The 17,148-nt window shown below is 40.8% G+C and overlaps 1 protein-coding gene across 2 annotated transcripts in view; it reads right to left on the reverse strand.

Annotated features, from left to right (window-relative positions):
- LOC124722919 (golgin-84-like) overlaps window positions 1-17,148 on the reverse strand; it is a 103,370-nt gene that overhangs the window by 33,615 nt on the left and 52,607 nt on the right. For both annotated transcript variants that reach the window (XM_047248073.1, XM_047248072.1), the window contains exons 6-9: window positions 16,224-16,444; window positions 1,687-1,946; window positions 899-1,144; window positions 668-743 (exon numbers count right to left, since the gene is read on the reverse strand). In XM_047248073.1, coding sequence (XP_047104029.1) covers window positions 668-743; window positions 899-1,144; window positions 1,687-1,946; window positions 16,224-16,444 — 803 coding nt within the window. The remainder of the gene's footprint in view (window positions 1-667; window positions 744-898; window positions 1,145-1,686; window positions 1,947-16,223; window positions 16,445-17,148) is intronic.

Below are 17,148 nucleotides of genomic sequence, written 5' to 3' on the forward strand. Positions count from 1 at the left end.
TTTTGAGGTGGAATGTTTCCTAAACATCCAAAATGCAGACTTCTACAGCCGAGGTAGTCACCAAGTCATCCACCATTGGGAAAAATGTGTCACACAGAAGGGTAAAAATGCACACAGAAGGGCTAACACCATCAGCAAATTTCATGGTCACAGCTTGATTTTTGAAGCTATTATTAAAACTTTGTGATTGCTCTCATTCAATTGTTATAGACTGAAATATAGTGGAATGAAGTAAGCTTTTTGTCCAAACTTGCTGCTAGAAACACCTAGCATCAACACCTAGTTCACTTCATGGATGGAATATTGTTCCAAAATTTTGATTCTTTGTTTTGTTTCCTGCATCTCACCCTCTATGTCAGATGGTTGGCCAAGAGGGACGCAGTAGCAAGAAGCTAAATTGAAACAACAGCCAATGAATTACATCTCTGGAATGTTCTTATTGTATAATATGATAGCTGCAATAGATCTGTGTAAGACTGCCAAGAAATGGTTGTTAACAGTAAGGCAGCCAAAGTGTTAGACATCTATATTCTATTAAAATTCCTTGTCCACTCAGAAACAAACATTTAGTTTCAGTTTATAATCTATAACACAGCTTCAATGTGGAAAAAAATAGTACTGAATATTGAAAAGATCATGTAATAAAATAAAAGTAAGTTCATCTTACCATCATCTGTATCATTCAGATTGACAAAGCCAGCCGGAGAACGATGGATGTGAGTGAGTAACTCTTGATGTTTGTGCTGAAAAGGAAAGAAAGAAACCACCATAAAGGACAGCTTCACAAGTCAGTCAATAAGTACTGTTACTGAACTACCCAATGTTGCAAATCAAACAAATAAAATTTCACCAAAACACAGTTTACAGTACTACATTTTTTTTTACATGAAATATTTACCTCTAATTTCTCTAGCTGCAACTGTGCAGCATTTCTTTCTGCTGTAAGAGTTTCCACTGCACTCTGTTTTTGAACAAGTGCATGAGTAAGACTATGCAACCGAGATTCAATATCATTAGATGAAGGCAAAACTGGTCTTTGAGACAGTTGTTTACGTAGTTTATTGAGTTCAATTTCACGATCACGGACTTTAGTAGTTAATGTGCTCTGCTGCACAAACAAATCCTCTCTTACTGCTCGAAGTTCCTAAAAACGGAGTTTTCAAAGAGTCAAATCAATATCTCTTAATCTGACAAAATAATTGGTAATGCAAACAACTTGATACAATTAAAAATACATCACGATAAAAGGACATGTTTTTACTTGATTACCTAAGTTTAAATATTTCCTGACATAAATATGGTCAGATTTGCATGCAAATTGTTATGTATACCACATTTTTAAAATTGCTTCACAATTTAAAATATTCTTAGTGTCATTTAAGAGTGGCTAAACAAGTGAATTGGTCTGAAAATGATAGTGGCACAAAGCAATATGAACTAAATAAATTACATGGCACAGAAGGGAATATTTTAACAGTCAAATTTTCCAATTCCTATTGAAAGTGATGAGACATAAGAGAAACTCTTACTGCTTTACTGTCTTCACCTAATATTCACTGTCTTCACCTAATATTCACTGTCTTCACCTAATATTCATCAATATGAATTTAATATTCACAATTCAATTGTGAGTCAATAAGGAAACTCTGAACAGTCAGCCAAGTAACATTTACAAATCCAACATACCTCTATGTGTGCTCGACAATCATCCTCAGCTGCTTGACGAGCTCGTCGTTCACTTTCTAGAGCTTCCTGGAGCCTACGTTCTGTGTCACGAGCAGTAGCCAAGCGCCGCTCTGCCTCACATAATTCTTCTCTCATACCTTGCAAGCGTGCTTCCAATTGCAAAACTTCTTCACACACTACTTCGTGTTCGTGTCGGAGAGCCTGCAGTTCCAGATAGTGTGTGTCATCTGTCGGAGTGACTCCTGAATTGATATCTGAAACTAATAATTGACCAGATGCCGATACAAGTAATGCTGACAGTTCTTTAAAAGTTACATAATTGATAAACACGTGTTGTCATTAGACACATTACCAGCAAAATTTATATTTTATTCATCATGGAGTTCTGGCAAGGGACTAAATGTAAGTATTGTATTGGAAATCAGTTCCCCCACCACAGCGAGAAAAGAGATTGAAGCTGTACTTAGCATATGCTTACTCACAATTGTACTTTTGAGAACATGCTAGGTTAATCTATTACAGTTCCCATGCCTGCCTGCCAGCACATGGGTGTCTGTGGGCAGGGATGGGCAAATAGCTGATGAATGGGCAGTCAGATGGCTGAACTTAAGTGTACATGACTGTACTGCCCCAGTCTCACACCCAAAGCAGGAGAGGCCATGTGCACAGAACGCATGCAATGGGGTTAACTGGCACGTACCCTATACCAGCAATGCCTGCCGGCGAGCGAGATGATGGGCACTCCCTTGTGCTCATGCTCCATGGGGCAGACTTGGAACAGCCTATGCCAGGTGAAAACCCAGCTAGGTCTCACACAGATGAGATACAATAAAAGAATAAGTTGAACAAAACTGAACACAATCAGTAACTAAATCATTTCAGTAACCCACATTATGGGTTGGAATCTATTACCAGAAAATCAGCTCCCAGTCCAAGTTAAACAACACTGGAAATATAGCCAACAGACACATTCCAGAATGAGATTTTCACTCTGCAGCGGAGTGTGCGCTGATATGAAACTTCCTGGCAGATTAAAACTGTGTGCCCGACCGAGACTCGAACTCGGGACCTTTGCCTTTCGCGGGCAAGTGCTCTACCACTTGCCCGCGAAAGGCAAAGGTCCCGAGTTCGAGTCTCAGTCGGGCACATAGTTTTAATCTTAACAGACACATTACTCGTGTAGTCACCAGAATAAATCAAGCACTCTAGTAGACTGCAGAAATTAAAATGGTGATGGAGTAAGCATAATTTATGAGTAGTGGTAATCCGGTGGTACTAAACTGCCACATGAAATAACATACATAGTAGTAGCACCTTGATACTAATGTTGAATTATAAGAGAGATGGAATTATTTATGACAAAGAATAATAACAGGGCAAGTGACAGGACTTAGACAAATAACAGAGCCACTATAAGAGGAAAGCAAATATTGAAAGTGTAGACTTTATATCTTCCTGAGGGAGTGAATATATCCGACAACTAAATTTTTGTCAAGGGGCAAGGGTCATTCTTTCTCAGAATTCTTCAACTCAGTTTTGCAACAGCACAGAAAGTCTGTTGATTGATGCTAATATGCCCAAAAAGACACAAAATAAAAATGGCAAAACTATCTTAATTAGAGCTCTTATGACATTAGCTGCATTTTTCAGTCAACTCTCTGCGTTATCATCTCCAATTAGATTTCTCCGAGTACTGTCTCGTTGTCAACATGCAAGGTAAATCATTTACCTGGCAGCATCTGTATAAAACATGCAGCTCATCCTCAGCCTCCCTTGCCACAGACACAGACTGAGGCAGCTAGTTTTTGTATTTTTTTCCTCCACATTACATGATGTGAGCAAAAAACTGCAAAATATTTTCCTCTGTGCAATGCTGAAAATGATGGGACTGATTTTAAATACCCAATAGTCTAATTATTAGTGCTCTTACAAAAGCAATCCAAGGTGAATACGGTTAAAGTAATTAAAATATCAACACTAATTATATAAAAGCTTCATTAAGATAAACCTTATTTTTCCCCCAGTCTCATTAACTTTCACTTACAGATCAATCCCAAACAAAATTTTTACTAACTCTAGCTGTAAGTGTACTGGAATTACACATACAGAACACATGGTAATCCAAAAAACGTGTCTCATTGATTATCAAATAGAAGGTCGAGCTCGCCATATTGGAAACACACATCAGATAGGCCTTTTATTTTTCTGTATTTTTTACGACACAATCACATGAGCATTTCACAATGCTGCAACCAGGTCTGACTAACCAGTGGTCATCTGCAGACTAACGGCACATACCACAAACAGTTTCTGTGCATTGTATTGTTGACACAGTGTAAACCATTTGCAGCCTGTGGTTTTAGTCTGTAGATGACCACTGGTTGGGTGAAACTAGTTACAAAATTGTGAAATGCTCAAGTGATTGTCTCATAAAATAGATAACATGAAAGAACATAATCACTTAATGTCCAAGACCGTATGTCTTTTTTTCCAAACTGAGGTATTGGTAGCAGGGGTGTAGGGGTATATAGTAAACATTCTTTCTCCCATTGGGATACAATCATATGCATTAATGGCAAGGTGACAGCATTTTCAATGGAACGACAAACTGTGTCACAGTACGTCCAATACAGGAATCCTTAGCTGCTTTTCCTGAAGCATTATTTCCTAAAATTTACGTGTGCCATGAGGGCCCTTTTTGTGCCATATTGGATTCTCTTCTCTGCTTGGTAAATGCACACTATTTTAAAACGAAAAATGAGTATTTGGGAGGGAAAGAATTCTGTAGCATGATCAGATATTTTAAAGAAACAATATTTGAACTCTTCCATTTGATGAGCAGCAGCTGGGATGCTGGAAGAGAACATAAAAACAGGAAAACAATCTACAATGATCAGTAGATATAGATCTGCAACTAACAGTATTCACTCATGACCTCCCTACCCAATTAAGGGGTCTAACATGCAACACACTGCCCACAGAATGCACATTTTGTAATTCTGGAGCAATCACTGGCCAGAATCTGAATGGGGGACACTTTACCTTTGGAATATTTTACCCACAAGGAAGTTGTCATCATTTAGTAATACAGTAATGCTGCACATCCATGGGTAAAATAACAACTGTAGTTTTCATATGCTTTCAGCCATTCACAGTACAAACATAGCAAAGGCCATTTTGACTAAAATTAGGCCAGATCAGTCAGCCATCCAGACTGTTGCTACTGTGACAGATGCTGCCTCTCTTCAAGAACCACAGGTTTGTCTGGCCGCCTCTCACAGATAACCTTCTGCAGGTAAGGCACCTCACTTCAGCAAAATCCATGGGCAGTATGTCAACAGTGCCTTGGTACCTCATTAACTTACTTACTGTATATAGCAACAAACTTATTTCCTGGAGTCTACCACTCAAGTAAGATATTAAGTACTTTTGCAATCCTGCACATTTCCCCACAACCAGAGAGAGCAGCAGTGGTGGGTACCTACTGAGAAAACACAGACCCTTCCGTGTTCATGTAGAAGTGTTCAGAGAGGGTATAGAATGTTTCCATCCAATCAAATTTTATGATAAAGCTAAATGGACTACTTCCACAACATGTCTTAAATGCTATAATATGATCTACTGAATTTGATATTCTTCAAGGAATATTTTACAATACCCAGGCAAAGCAGAATTCAGCAGTTTTACTCTTTATTATTGATGGAACCACAGTTACAGTTACCTCTTGTGGTCAGATCATTTCCTTGAACTGTCCAGAATGTTCTTCAAACCAATCGCGAACAATTGTGGCACAGTGACATGGTGCATCACCACCCATAAAAATTCCATTATTGTTGGGGAACATGAAGTCCTTGAATGGCTGCACTTGGTCTCCGGGTAGCCGAAACATTTCCCGTCAATAATCAGTTCAAGTGGACCAGAGGACCCAGTCTATTCCAAGTAAATGCAGCCCATACCATTATGGAACAACCACCAGGCTGCATAGTGCCTTGTTAACAACTTGAGACCATGGCTTTGTGGGATCTGTGTCACACTCAGACCCTACCATCAGCTCTTATCAAGTGAAATCGGGACTCATCTGACCAGGCCATGGTTTCCCAGTTGTCTAGTGTCCAACCGATATGGTCACGAGACCAGGAGAGGTACTGCAGACGATGTCATGCTGTTAGCAAAGGCACTCATGTCAGCTGTCTGCTATCATAGCCCATTAATGCCAAATTTTGCCGCACTGTCCTAATGGATATGTTCATTGTATGTACCACATTGATTTCTGGGGTTATATCATGCAGTGTTGCTTGTCTGTTAGCACTGACAATTCTATGCGAACATTGCTGCTCTCGATTGTTAAGTGAAGGCCGTTGGCCACTGAATTGTCCATGCTGACAGGTGATGCCTGAAGTCTCGTATTCTTGGTACACTCTTGACAATATAGATCTCGGAATATTGAATTCCCTTATGATTTCTGAAATGGAATGTCTCAAGCATCTAGCTCCAATTACCATTCCACATTCAAAGTCTTCATTCCCTTTGTGCAGCCATAACATTGTCGGAAACCTTTTCACATGAGACACCTGAGTAGAAACGACAGCCCCATCAATGCACTGTTCTTTTATACACTGTGCACGCAATACTACTGCCATCTGTATACGTGCATATTGCTATCCCATGAACTTTGTTGCCACAGTGTAATCTGTCCCAAGGGAAATCAAATACAAAATCAAAGTACCATATTTATCTGAGTATACAACAATCCTGAATATAAGATGACCCACTTCAAGCATCTGCTTAAAAAGTTACCCGTTCTAAACTTATGTCATTTACTGACCATCTACATTTTGATAATACAAGCAGAAATAAAATAAACAAAAAGAAATGGTTTACATTAATATGCAAATAATTTTCTTTTCTATCCTTTTTGCTTGCTAACCCTGTCGTCTGTGAGAGCACTATTTTTAATCACCACCACCATCATCCGAACAGCACAGCTGTGGAATTTATATCTCTGTTGCTGTCAAAAATATTTAGCTGGTTCTTCCGAATGTGTTGTGATTTATCAGGTTGTGGTTACAATGGGGCCTGAGAACCCAGCTTTTTTTCCCCAAATATATATCAGATTTCACTACTATACTGACATGAGGATATTATAATATTTCTTGTTTAGAAACATATCGTCTGCCCGCTGCTCTCTCACTGACTGTGCAGAACCAGCAGCTGAAACAGCACCTTTTGTTCTAGTCATATGCCATGGAGACAAACATTGCGCCATGAAACATGAAAGTACCCCACTGGCCCATGTCTAGAATTGTATCATCTGAAAAAATGAATACTGTTATTGAGTATTTTTAAAGTCAGTTCAGTTCTGTCTAGAAGGGGATTCAGGCAAACTGCAGTTTAAATGTGGTAGGTGTTCATAAAATTCCAAACTACATGGTATCGATTACCAATATTGGCAACACGATGTAGTTTCCAGCCCACTCACTACTCTCCTCTCTGCACTCATCCTTGTTCTCAGCCAAGCTGGAGTCACTGTTCCCCTCCTGTAGTGCTGTGCTTGAGCAACTGGGAAAAACAGACTGCAATATCATTTAGAGTGCACAGGTCATGTGTAACAACTGCAACTACAACATAAATAAAAGATTGCAATCACAATTCAGACCCATTCTAAAACTTTCGCTTGTCCTGTGATCTACTGACGTCTGTTGGTACTGTTTCCACAACGGGTCTTTCCACTGTAATTCATTCTTGCTCAGTTTAATATGATTTATTTTGTTTGTTAGACATGTCGTTCTGGATTAATTTTCATTCTTGTTTCGTCTGAATGTCACCACGTTCTAAAGCTGATTAAAAGCTGGTTATGTTGTTTCCTGATATTCTAATACATGAACAGCAACAGAATTTCTTACTTGCAACTCACTTAATAAATCATTACAATCTCTCATAATCAAATAAAAATATTGATCTGGATTCTGAATCAATGTTTTTGGATGCAAACATTTTCAGTTTTGAATGTTATCTTTTTTTAATCATCACTTCTGTCAATACACATTTCCTTCAAGAAGTCTTTGGAAAAAATCTTAACAGTATTCTTTTTATATGCCCTTCAGATGGCCTTTCCAATGCAGTAATGCAATTGTATGATGTTTCCTTCAAAGGACCATCCAGTTTTTGGAAACAGAAATAGTCACCAGTGCCAAATTGGGTGAGTACAAGATGAGGACGAAGATTTGCTTGATTTTTGTCCAGAAACTGGCTGATGATAATCATGGCATGTCAAAAAGCACTGTCAAGCTGCAGAAACCACTCCTAGAGATGGTTCAGACTGATTCGTCGTATTGGACTTTCAAGTAAGCAAACTATCGTATCTTTTGTAGAAGTCACCAGTAAACATTTGTTCTGCAGGCATTAACTGTCCTTGAAAGACAATATGACCACTGAAGAACACAATGACCATTGCTTTCCTCTTTGCTTTTGTAACTCTTACTTTCGTTAGCTTTGTTACCTGGAGGCCCATAGATTTGATTATTCTGTGACAAACTAGTTGCAGTACATGCCACCCTCTTCATCAATTCAAATATCTCCACTGCAGTTTTCCCACATTTGAAGAAAAGCCTGATTGTTCTACAATGCTCTATTTTACATCAGTCACTGACATAAAACACAACGATAACAACAACAACAACAACAACAACAACAACAACAACAACAACAAGAGAGATAGTATTAGTGGTTTTCCAGTGGAGAAGTGATTCTAGTAGCTCATCAGAAATACAACATATAACCTTTCATTCCTGTCTAGTACATTCATTCTTTCAGTGAAAACTGCCCTCTTTTGGAAACTGGGTACCATTAGATTAAGAATTACTTGCCCAAAAACAGAACAATATGAGATTTCTCCAAACTCTAAGTTTCAGTTTATTCATATTTGCATGTATGTTGTTACAACATATGATCCACCACAATAAGAGCACTGTCATTATTGTGGTTTTTCCCTTAGCTGTTTCTCTCCTCATAGATGGAAAACCAAAGTCAAACACAATGTAAATTGAAAGCACTTGTTTGGTCATTCAACACACTTAAACTCTGATGTGGGACACATGATCATAGAGATTCCTGTTGTGAAGGAAGGAAGATTAGTGTTTAATCTCCCATTGTCAACAAGGTCATTAAAGATGGAGCACAATCTGGGACTGGCAAAAGACAGGGTAGAAAATCAGCCATGCCCTTTCTAAGAAACCATCCTGTACTTGCCTTAAGTATTTTATTAGGGAAATCATGGATAACATAAACCTGAATGGCTGAATAGCAATTTGAACTGCCATCCTCAATGTGAGTCAAGTGACTTACCACTGTACCACCTAGCTCAGTGGTTTCTGATGTGCTTGAAAACACTTTGCTTCCTAAATTTTCTGCTATTGGTTTCCTTTAGCTTCACCTTCCTGAAACTGTGATTGAATCTGTGTTGGAGCACACTGTTTGTTGTATTTCTCTTACCTTTGCTACACCAACTGCTGAGAGTTTTCTGCCCAGTAGAACTCTCTGGCATTTGCAATGACTCACTGAGAGGTGCTGTTTTATAAGTGCATTTAAACAAGCAGAATTTAAGTTTGTCTTCACAATTCGTGTCTGCATTGATACGTCATTCTTTTAGGCAGACTTCTCCGAAGCTACTGTAAACAATGACACAGATAAAAGAGAATTAGGGATTTACTTGCCTTTTTGGCCTCAGTGTAGAATAGCAGGATGACTTCCCAAAACATAGATACAGACTTCAGAGTCAGGGGATGGGTGGAAGGGTGGTGGATGTGACCTCACCTGCACCTATTTACGTGTACACTCCACAAATGCATAGGCATATACTTTTCCTCCACAGGATACAGCACATTAATTCTGTGCACCACTGCAACTGTAGAGTCACAGGCATTTCCAAAGGGGACACGCAAGAAGGGGCACCGAGTGAGATGGTGCAGTGATTAGCATCCTGGACTCGTATTTGGGAGGACGACTGTTCAAACCCGTGACTACCCATCCTGATTTAGGTTTCCGTGTTTTCCCTAAATCGCTACAGGCAAATGCGGGGATAGTTCCTTTGAAAGGGCATGGCCGACTTCCTTCCCCATCCTTTCCTAATCCGATGGGACCGATGACCTCACTGTTTGGTCTCTTCCTCCAAATCAACCAACCAACCAAGATGGGGCACTTGCCCCCTCCTTGTATCTCCGACTATAGATTTTTTTTTAATTCGTTACGAAATTCTCACACAGTGATTTGTCTGCAATTCTAATAAACCTAAGACTTAAGATTTCTGAGTGCAACAGAAAATTCTGTCTCTTTAGCAAACACTGAGTAACTTGAATTTTTTGGTTGGCATGCAGCTCACGGGAAAGTATACCATTTCCACGGTGCACATGTGGATTTGGCACTGTGTTGCAATCAAAGTGGACATGAATCTTTATGAAACAGAGACTCCAATCTCTTCTCTGTCATTTCCTCGCACTGCCCTTATTGAGCTGCTGAAAAGAACCACTCCAACACTCTGGTGTGATTCCACTAACTGTTCCCGAGTAACATAAATGTGGCTACAGTGCCTGTCTATTGTAAAACTTAATTACAAAGTAGATACCATTTGTCAGTGGACAAAGAACACCTGTGTTGGCTTCCAGAGTCCACTTTCAGGTTTATATGGCAGAGCTATTTTGGTAGTCTCTTTAAGATCACAGCCATGTTACACTGTATGTATATATATATATCTGCAGTTCACACACGAACCGAAACTCATCAATCAAGGAGATACTGGACTGGACTGGACCAATGAGGTTTAAGGGACCAAACTGCAACTCTTAACTGTATTCTGGGACGTTTAGACACAAAAGTTTAGAAATACACCTATACAATCATTTTCACGTAAGTAGTCTTAGTCAGGCCAATACGTTATGAGGTGTCTTTACAATGAATCCATGGTTTATAAAATAAATAACAAAATTTTACCAACTGTTCTGGTGAATACCAGGGCTTTTTTTTCCTTCCAAAAACTACTGAGATCCTAAGTGCCCCCATCATAACCTTAGAACACAAATATGTGAAAGTTAAAAGTGATTACACATTAAGCCCAATCAACAGAAGGAAAGAGAGCTAAAAACGACAACCTCCCCTTAGAGAAAGGTTCACAAAGTATGTAGTAGAGACAGTGGAGGTCCCGAACCAAAGATTAAAAGTCCTACACCATACTGCTAACAGCCCATGTGTCTTTCGCTAAAACGGCCGATAATGCAGATGGCAAACATACAATGGAATGTAAAAGGTTACAAAAAGGGGTATTAGGCCAGGAAATGACAAACTGTCAAAGGTTGATGACAGCGAGCACAAAGTGGTGGCGGATCACTGCTTAACAAATGGTAATGGTTAAAAAGACAGTGACCAAAAGGCAACTACCATAAAATGATCTCCTTGTGACAAAAGGGACAAGAGGAGGTCGGCCAGCTGTTGGGAGAGGTTTAATTCCCTGGAGCTTGTGCCCATCCCGAGAAGACCAGTGGTAATGTCAAAGTGACACCATCTCCCAACACACAGCAACATGAAGATCATCCAAAGGATTGGAAGAGCAAGTAGGCCGAGGTAGGAGGACTGCACCCTTGGCAGCAATGTCAGCAGCCTCATTTCCCATCAGACCGACATGACCATGAGCCCACCTGAACATCACAGTGGCTCCCTCAACAGCAAGCAAGTGAAAGCTTTCTTGGATCTATTGCACTAAGGGGTGGACTGTGTACAGCACAGAGACTCAGAAGGGCACTGAGATAATCAGAGCATATGGCATAATTAAAAAGCCTGTATCCCTAGATGTACTGGGTTACATAATAGTGAGCGATGACCTCTGCTGTAAAAATTCTAGCAGTGTTCTGGAAGTTGATACCAAAATGGTCTGTGCCGATGAGGACACACCTGACACCATAGTGAGTCTTAAAGCCATCAGTGTACACAAAGGTGCTATTGCTAAGTTGTGGGTGAGGGTCGAGAAACTTACAGTTATAGATCAAATCTGGAAGTGAATGGAGCTCAAGATGACCATGGGCTGCCACACAAAGCCAAGGCTGTGAAGGGTTCACACTCACTGGGAATGTGGCATGTAGCAGGAAGTTAAGCTGCTAGAGCAGTAGCTGAAAGCAAACTCCGAGAGGTAACAGAGACAAAGGGTGTGCTTCATACAGACGGTCAAGGGAGTAATCGAAAAAGATGGCATAGGATGGATGACCAGGCATGGCAGACATACGGCACATGTATCTGCTGAAGAAGACATCACACTGGTATGACTGCGGTAGTTCGGCAGCTTCTGCATAGTCTCTCTCAACCGGGCAAATGAAAAAGTCAACAGTGGCCAAACACATTCCATGATGGTTGATTACGTTAAGATGGCAAAAGATGGAAGGATGTGCAGAGGAGCAAATGAAACACACAAAATCTAGTTTTGAATGGACAAAGGATCTGTACAAATGGAGGAGGGTGGTCCGATCAGCTCCCCAGGGAGTACTGCTTAGGACATGTAGCACACTGAGGGACTGAATACAGTTTGCAACCAGGTAAGACACATGGGAAGACCAAGAAAGTTTCCTATCGAGCATGAGCCCCATGAATTTCTTCGTTTGGCAAATGGAAAAGCAATAAGCCGAAGATGTAAAGACAGTGGAAGAAGCCATTGTGCTGGCAGAAATTCATACAAACAGTTTTGTCAGTGGAAAAGTGAAAGTTACTGCCGATGCTCCATGACAGGGTGTATACGTGGACAAGGAAAAAAATTCCCGGATTTTTCCCGGATCTCCCAGTTAAAAATAAATTTTCTCCCGGATGAAAATACACTTTTTCCGTGTTAAGTGACAGTATACTCGCCCTTGGAACAGTAAAGATTATCCTTTGAATGGATATGGTTTTATACAGCAGCGTAGAATTTCCTGGCACTTTAGAAAACGAAACTCATGGGGAAAAAACATGTTTTGGAAAGATCTTTGATGTGCAGCAACATGTACACTGCATATTTTCATATTATAAACGTATAAATTCGAATTCCACCAACACAAAAAGTCAATGGTTTAAATCAATATACATAGCATTGCTACAAGAAAGGCAAAGCTTTCGCATATAATGTTGATCTGTTTAGCAGATGTTACACTTTAAGATACATCACACAAATACGCCAGTAAAATTTTAAATACCGACGTAAATGTCTTCTGGCCTTGAAATTCTTCTAAATGGCTTGTCATCAAAGAGTTGATTTTTAAAAGAGAGAAAATGCTCTGCGATTTAACAAATTAATCGTAGATTCTCGCACATAGTTCATCTTGCGTGGAAGGATATTAACTTTGGAACTAACGCTTTTCGAACAACAATTCGCAATATTTTCCCGCGTCCTGTTATAAATAGATTCATTTCAGCAGTTGCCAGAGAGCGCCAGATAAGAGGCGTCACTGCGCTTGCGCAGCTACATATGTTCGTACGTGTAAAACATTAAAAGATCTTACATTATGTCATAAAAGAAACAAGACATCAGAGGATACTCCAAGAGCATCGGAATTTCATGAACCATGATGTAGGCCTCGACCTGATATTAAGCTTTTCGGTGTGGTTTTCGGGACGTGAATTTTTCGTTATGGCATAATGCCATACGTGCTAGAAGATGAAAACGTGCATTTGAAATGCAGCAAAAACAGTTGAAACTAGCCAATAGTGTGGAATTAAACACTTCGATTCAAGTAAATTGACTGCCTCAGCAGGAAAGCTTAATAAAAGCCAAATTTCTTTAGCAAACCGACAAAAATAACTTTATTGTTCTGCAAGGCGATTAATGCTCAACTGTCAGAAAGGTGGAACTAAAATAAAATCTGAAACTAATAACACATTTTAGGCTTCCGTAATTATATGAATGTATTTTAATTCACTTGATAGCTCTCAGCCACAGAAATTCGCCTAGTTTCATTTGAGGTGAGAACAGTAAACGAAGAGGAAAAGAAAAATCAGTAAATGTGAACACGACTCACGTGGAGGTACACCCCCCACCCTCCCACCAGGGGTGCATTTCAAAATCATATGAAAAATCGATAGACCAACATGCGCTGGATGCTAGGTGCTTTGTGAAACAAGGTTTTTTTTTTTCCTCAAGAATATGAATTTGCCCCTCCCCCCAAAATTGCCGCCCAACTCAGATACCCCGGTTTGCCCCCAACCCCCAATAGATCCAGGCCTGATGCGCACGGATGAATATGGCAGCTTGGGCGCGCCAGAAGGAAATGCAAGAGGTCAAAGCAGCTGCAGGTATGCAATTTTGTTTCTTGGCGGCAGAAAACGAGCAGATGCTGCAATTCCAAGAGCAGCCATAATTCTCCCTTGTTGGATCTAATGCTTCAAACGTTCTATTGTAGACAAGTCTTAAAACCAGCCTTAGAAGACTCACTGCTACGGGGTGCAGGGGCTGGAGGATCCTGTTTCATGAGATCTACAGAGGCATCAGCATCCTCTCTGGATCATCCATGGCAGAAAAACAGTAGGTGGTGCACACCAGCCAAATGGAGGTCGGCTGGGTGAGGTATCACGCACCGACACCATTGAAGAGGATCTCTGAGTTGGGAAAGGGGAAGACCATTTACCTTTGTTTGATTTCCTAGAGCCTTTACAGATGGCAGACAAAGACTCAGATATTTGTTGGCTGGAGGGATGTAGAAAGTCTTCACGGGAGTATTCTTTTTGTTCTTTCTGGCCTGCTAGTTGTGTAGCAGGTGATTTCACTGCCAGGAGTGAAGATATGGTGGCTTGTTGCGCAGCTGTAGGAGAAGGTGCTGCAGATGCTACGGTGATATTTGGCTGTTCCACAACTGCAGTACTGAATTCGACGTTGCAAGTCCGCATGGCTGTGTCCTTCATGGAGCGAGGCATAGCAAGAACAGTACTGTTAAGTGCCAGATGGTAAAATGCAGGGCTTTCGACTAACCAACAACTTGCAAGCAATAGGGTGGGGTACTTTTTCTTTCACCCAGACCTCATGGATGGCTTGCTCATCGAGACAAGTGGGACATTCACAGGACACGGTGGCATATTGCCATTACAACTCATACGGCAGGAAGGAGGAGGTGGGCAATTGTTCTTGTGAGCATCTCTACCACAAGAAACACATTTGGCCATGTTTTGACATGACACGTGCCTGGTTATAATGTTGACACTGGTAGCAACACATCGAGTTTGGGATGTACAGTCAGATGACAATGACTTCATAGCCTGTCTTAATCTTTGATGGAAGCACTACGCAATCAAATGCGAGAAAAAGAGTGTGTCTAGGCACTAAGTTTGTACCAACCTTTTCCATTACCCGATGGACTGCAGTGATGCCCTGATCAGGGAGATATGTTTTAATTTCTTCCTTGGCCAGACCATCAAGCACCTGAGTATAAACAACACCACGAGAAGAATTCAGCATACGATGGATCTCAACATGAACAGGATAGCCATGGAGGAGGCTGTGAGCAGTTGTTGGGCTTGAAAATCACAATTGGTCTCCAGAAGCAAAGTCCCATTACATAGGCAAGAGCAGGATTTCATAGAGCCTGAAACTGCATCAACACCTTTCTGAATAATAAGTGGATTAACTGTAGCAAAGGACTGACATCCTCCGGTACATGATACCACGAAGAATTGGGATGAAGCTAGGAGTTTTTTTGAATCTTTAGCCTCATTCCATTTGTGTTTAGTAGATATAGATTGATATGGGGATCAGCTCATTGTGGAAAAATCACCCATGTTTGTCAGTCTCCAATGGTGCACTCCTTCCAACTGGGGGGAGGGGGGGGGGGGGGCTAGAAGGGAGGGCTCACCTGCCTTAGGTGACCATTCACACCTCATGTCACAGCCCCTAAACTCCTGACAGAGGTGCCAATTGGCAATTGGGAAGGTAGCAGCTCACACAATCACCCCTCCTTCAGCTTGGCCTGTACCAGGGGGTACATGCAAACCCTACCTGTCAACCCGGGGCTAGGAATTACAAGTTACCCAGTCACCTGTTAAGCATCAAACGCATGAGCCGGCCTTCAGGAGCGCGCAGAGAGGATAAAGCAACAAAGAGAGAGCTCAAATGCTGAAGTGGAGGAGATAGAGAATGAAGAAAGAAAGAAAAAGATGAGGAGCTGTTCCGATGCTGGGCTATCGAAACTTCAGACCACATTACCAAAACTGTCCAAGACATGTTCTCCAAGGGAGGGGAAAAAGAATGGCAAGAGTATAGACATGCAGCATGGAAATGGGAGAGACGCTGCAAAGGCCGGGGGCCTGTGGTAATCAAGCACAAATTCACCAAAGTGTGGTGAGCCCCCTGGGGGGAATGTCAGTGGTGCGTACTATTAGTACGGGAGGGTCACAGGCTAGAATTTCCTTCAACTTAAAAGCAGGTGGATTTTCTCCTCCTCTAGTTGTTTTTTTAAAAATGTGCTCACAAAACTGAGCTATTCTGTAAATAATAAAAATGTTGCTATAAACACAAGTAAGATAAATGCTGTTTTACTAACTTTCTCCACGTAGCTGAGCAAGGGCGCGTTCCTTGTCTTGAAGAATGCGCTGCGCTCGTAATTTATACTGGTCAAAGTCTTGTCGGGCTACAACAGCATCCCTGCGTGCAATCTCTTCCAATTGCAAGGCCTCCTGCCGTTCAGTTTCACTCTTCTTAACTGCTACAGATAAGACTTCCAGTTTGCGGCTAAAGTGCTCCAACAACTGATGCAGCAATCCTCTGAAATTCAACATGATAAATTAGTGGCACTATTTTTGTTTAACAGCCCCATAGTTTGCTAAGTTTTATTACACAATAGAACAAATATTCAGCTGGATTTTAAAAAGACATTAATTCCCCAGCACTTAATAGCCATTTCAGTTCGTTCATGGAGAAAACAAAACCTACAATACATTCAAGCAAGGTTAAATGATTTTACAAGTATTCTAAATTTTCACATTACAAAAACAGCAAAGAGTCATACGGCACTACAAACCGCCAAACAGTAGTTCATAAACCATCTGTAGCTTTCAGGCCTTGCACTTAGATACAAGCTTAGTTTGCACATACGTAGTTTCCACATTCTATGAGTAAAAAGAATCACATGGGAGCTGACCTGGGCAGCAAGCTGAATGCAGAAGACTCAGGAGTCCACAACACTTATTGTATTTTGACTACCCTCAGAACCGGTGCATTTCTGCGGTTCAATACGATCTCAAGGAGACACGCCTTTTAGATGATTTGCTTGGATTCAAAAAGCTTAATACTATTTAGCGCAACATATCAAACTATTGGCAGAGAAATGTTTCCTTCGATTGCGGCAATATGTCCACTTTTAGCAAAGAAAGTTCACACTATTTTCAAGGTCCATTCAGCAAGCTGCAAACACATGACAGTCACATTTTGTCAGCAGTTGCGATGTTGAATATAACATATCAAGCATC

The sequence above is a fragment of the Schistocerca piceifrons genome, chromosome X (genome assembly GCF_021461385.2).
Source record: "Schistocerca piceifrons isolate TAMUIC-IGC-003096 chromosome X, iqSchPice1.1, whole genome shotgun sequence".
Taxonomy (NCBI): Eukaryota; Metazoa; Arthropoda; class Insecta; order Orthoptera; family Acrididae; genus Schistocerca; species Schistocerca piceifrons.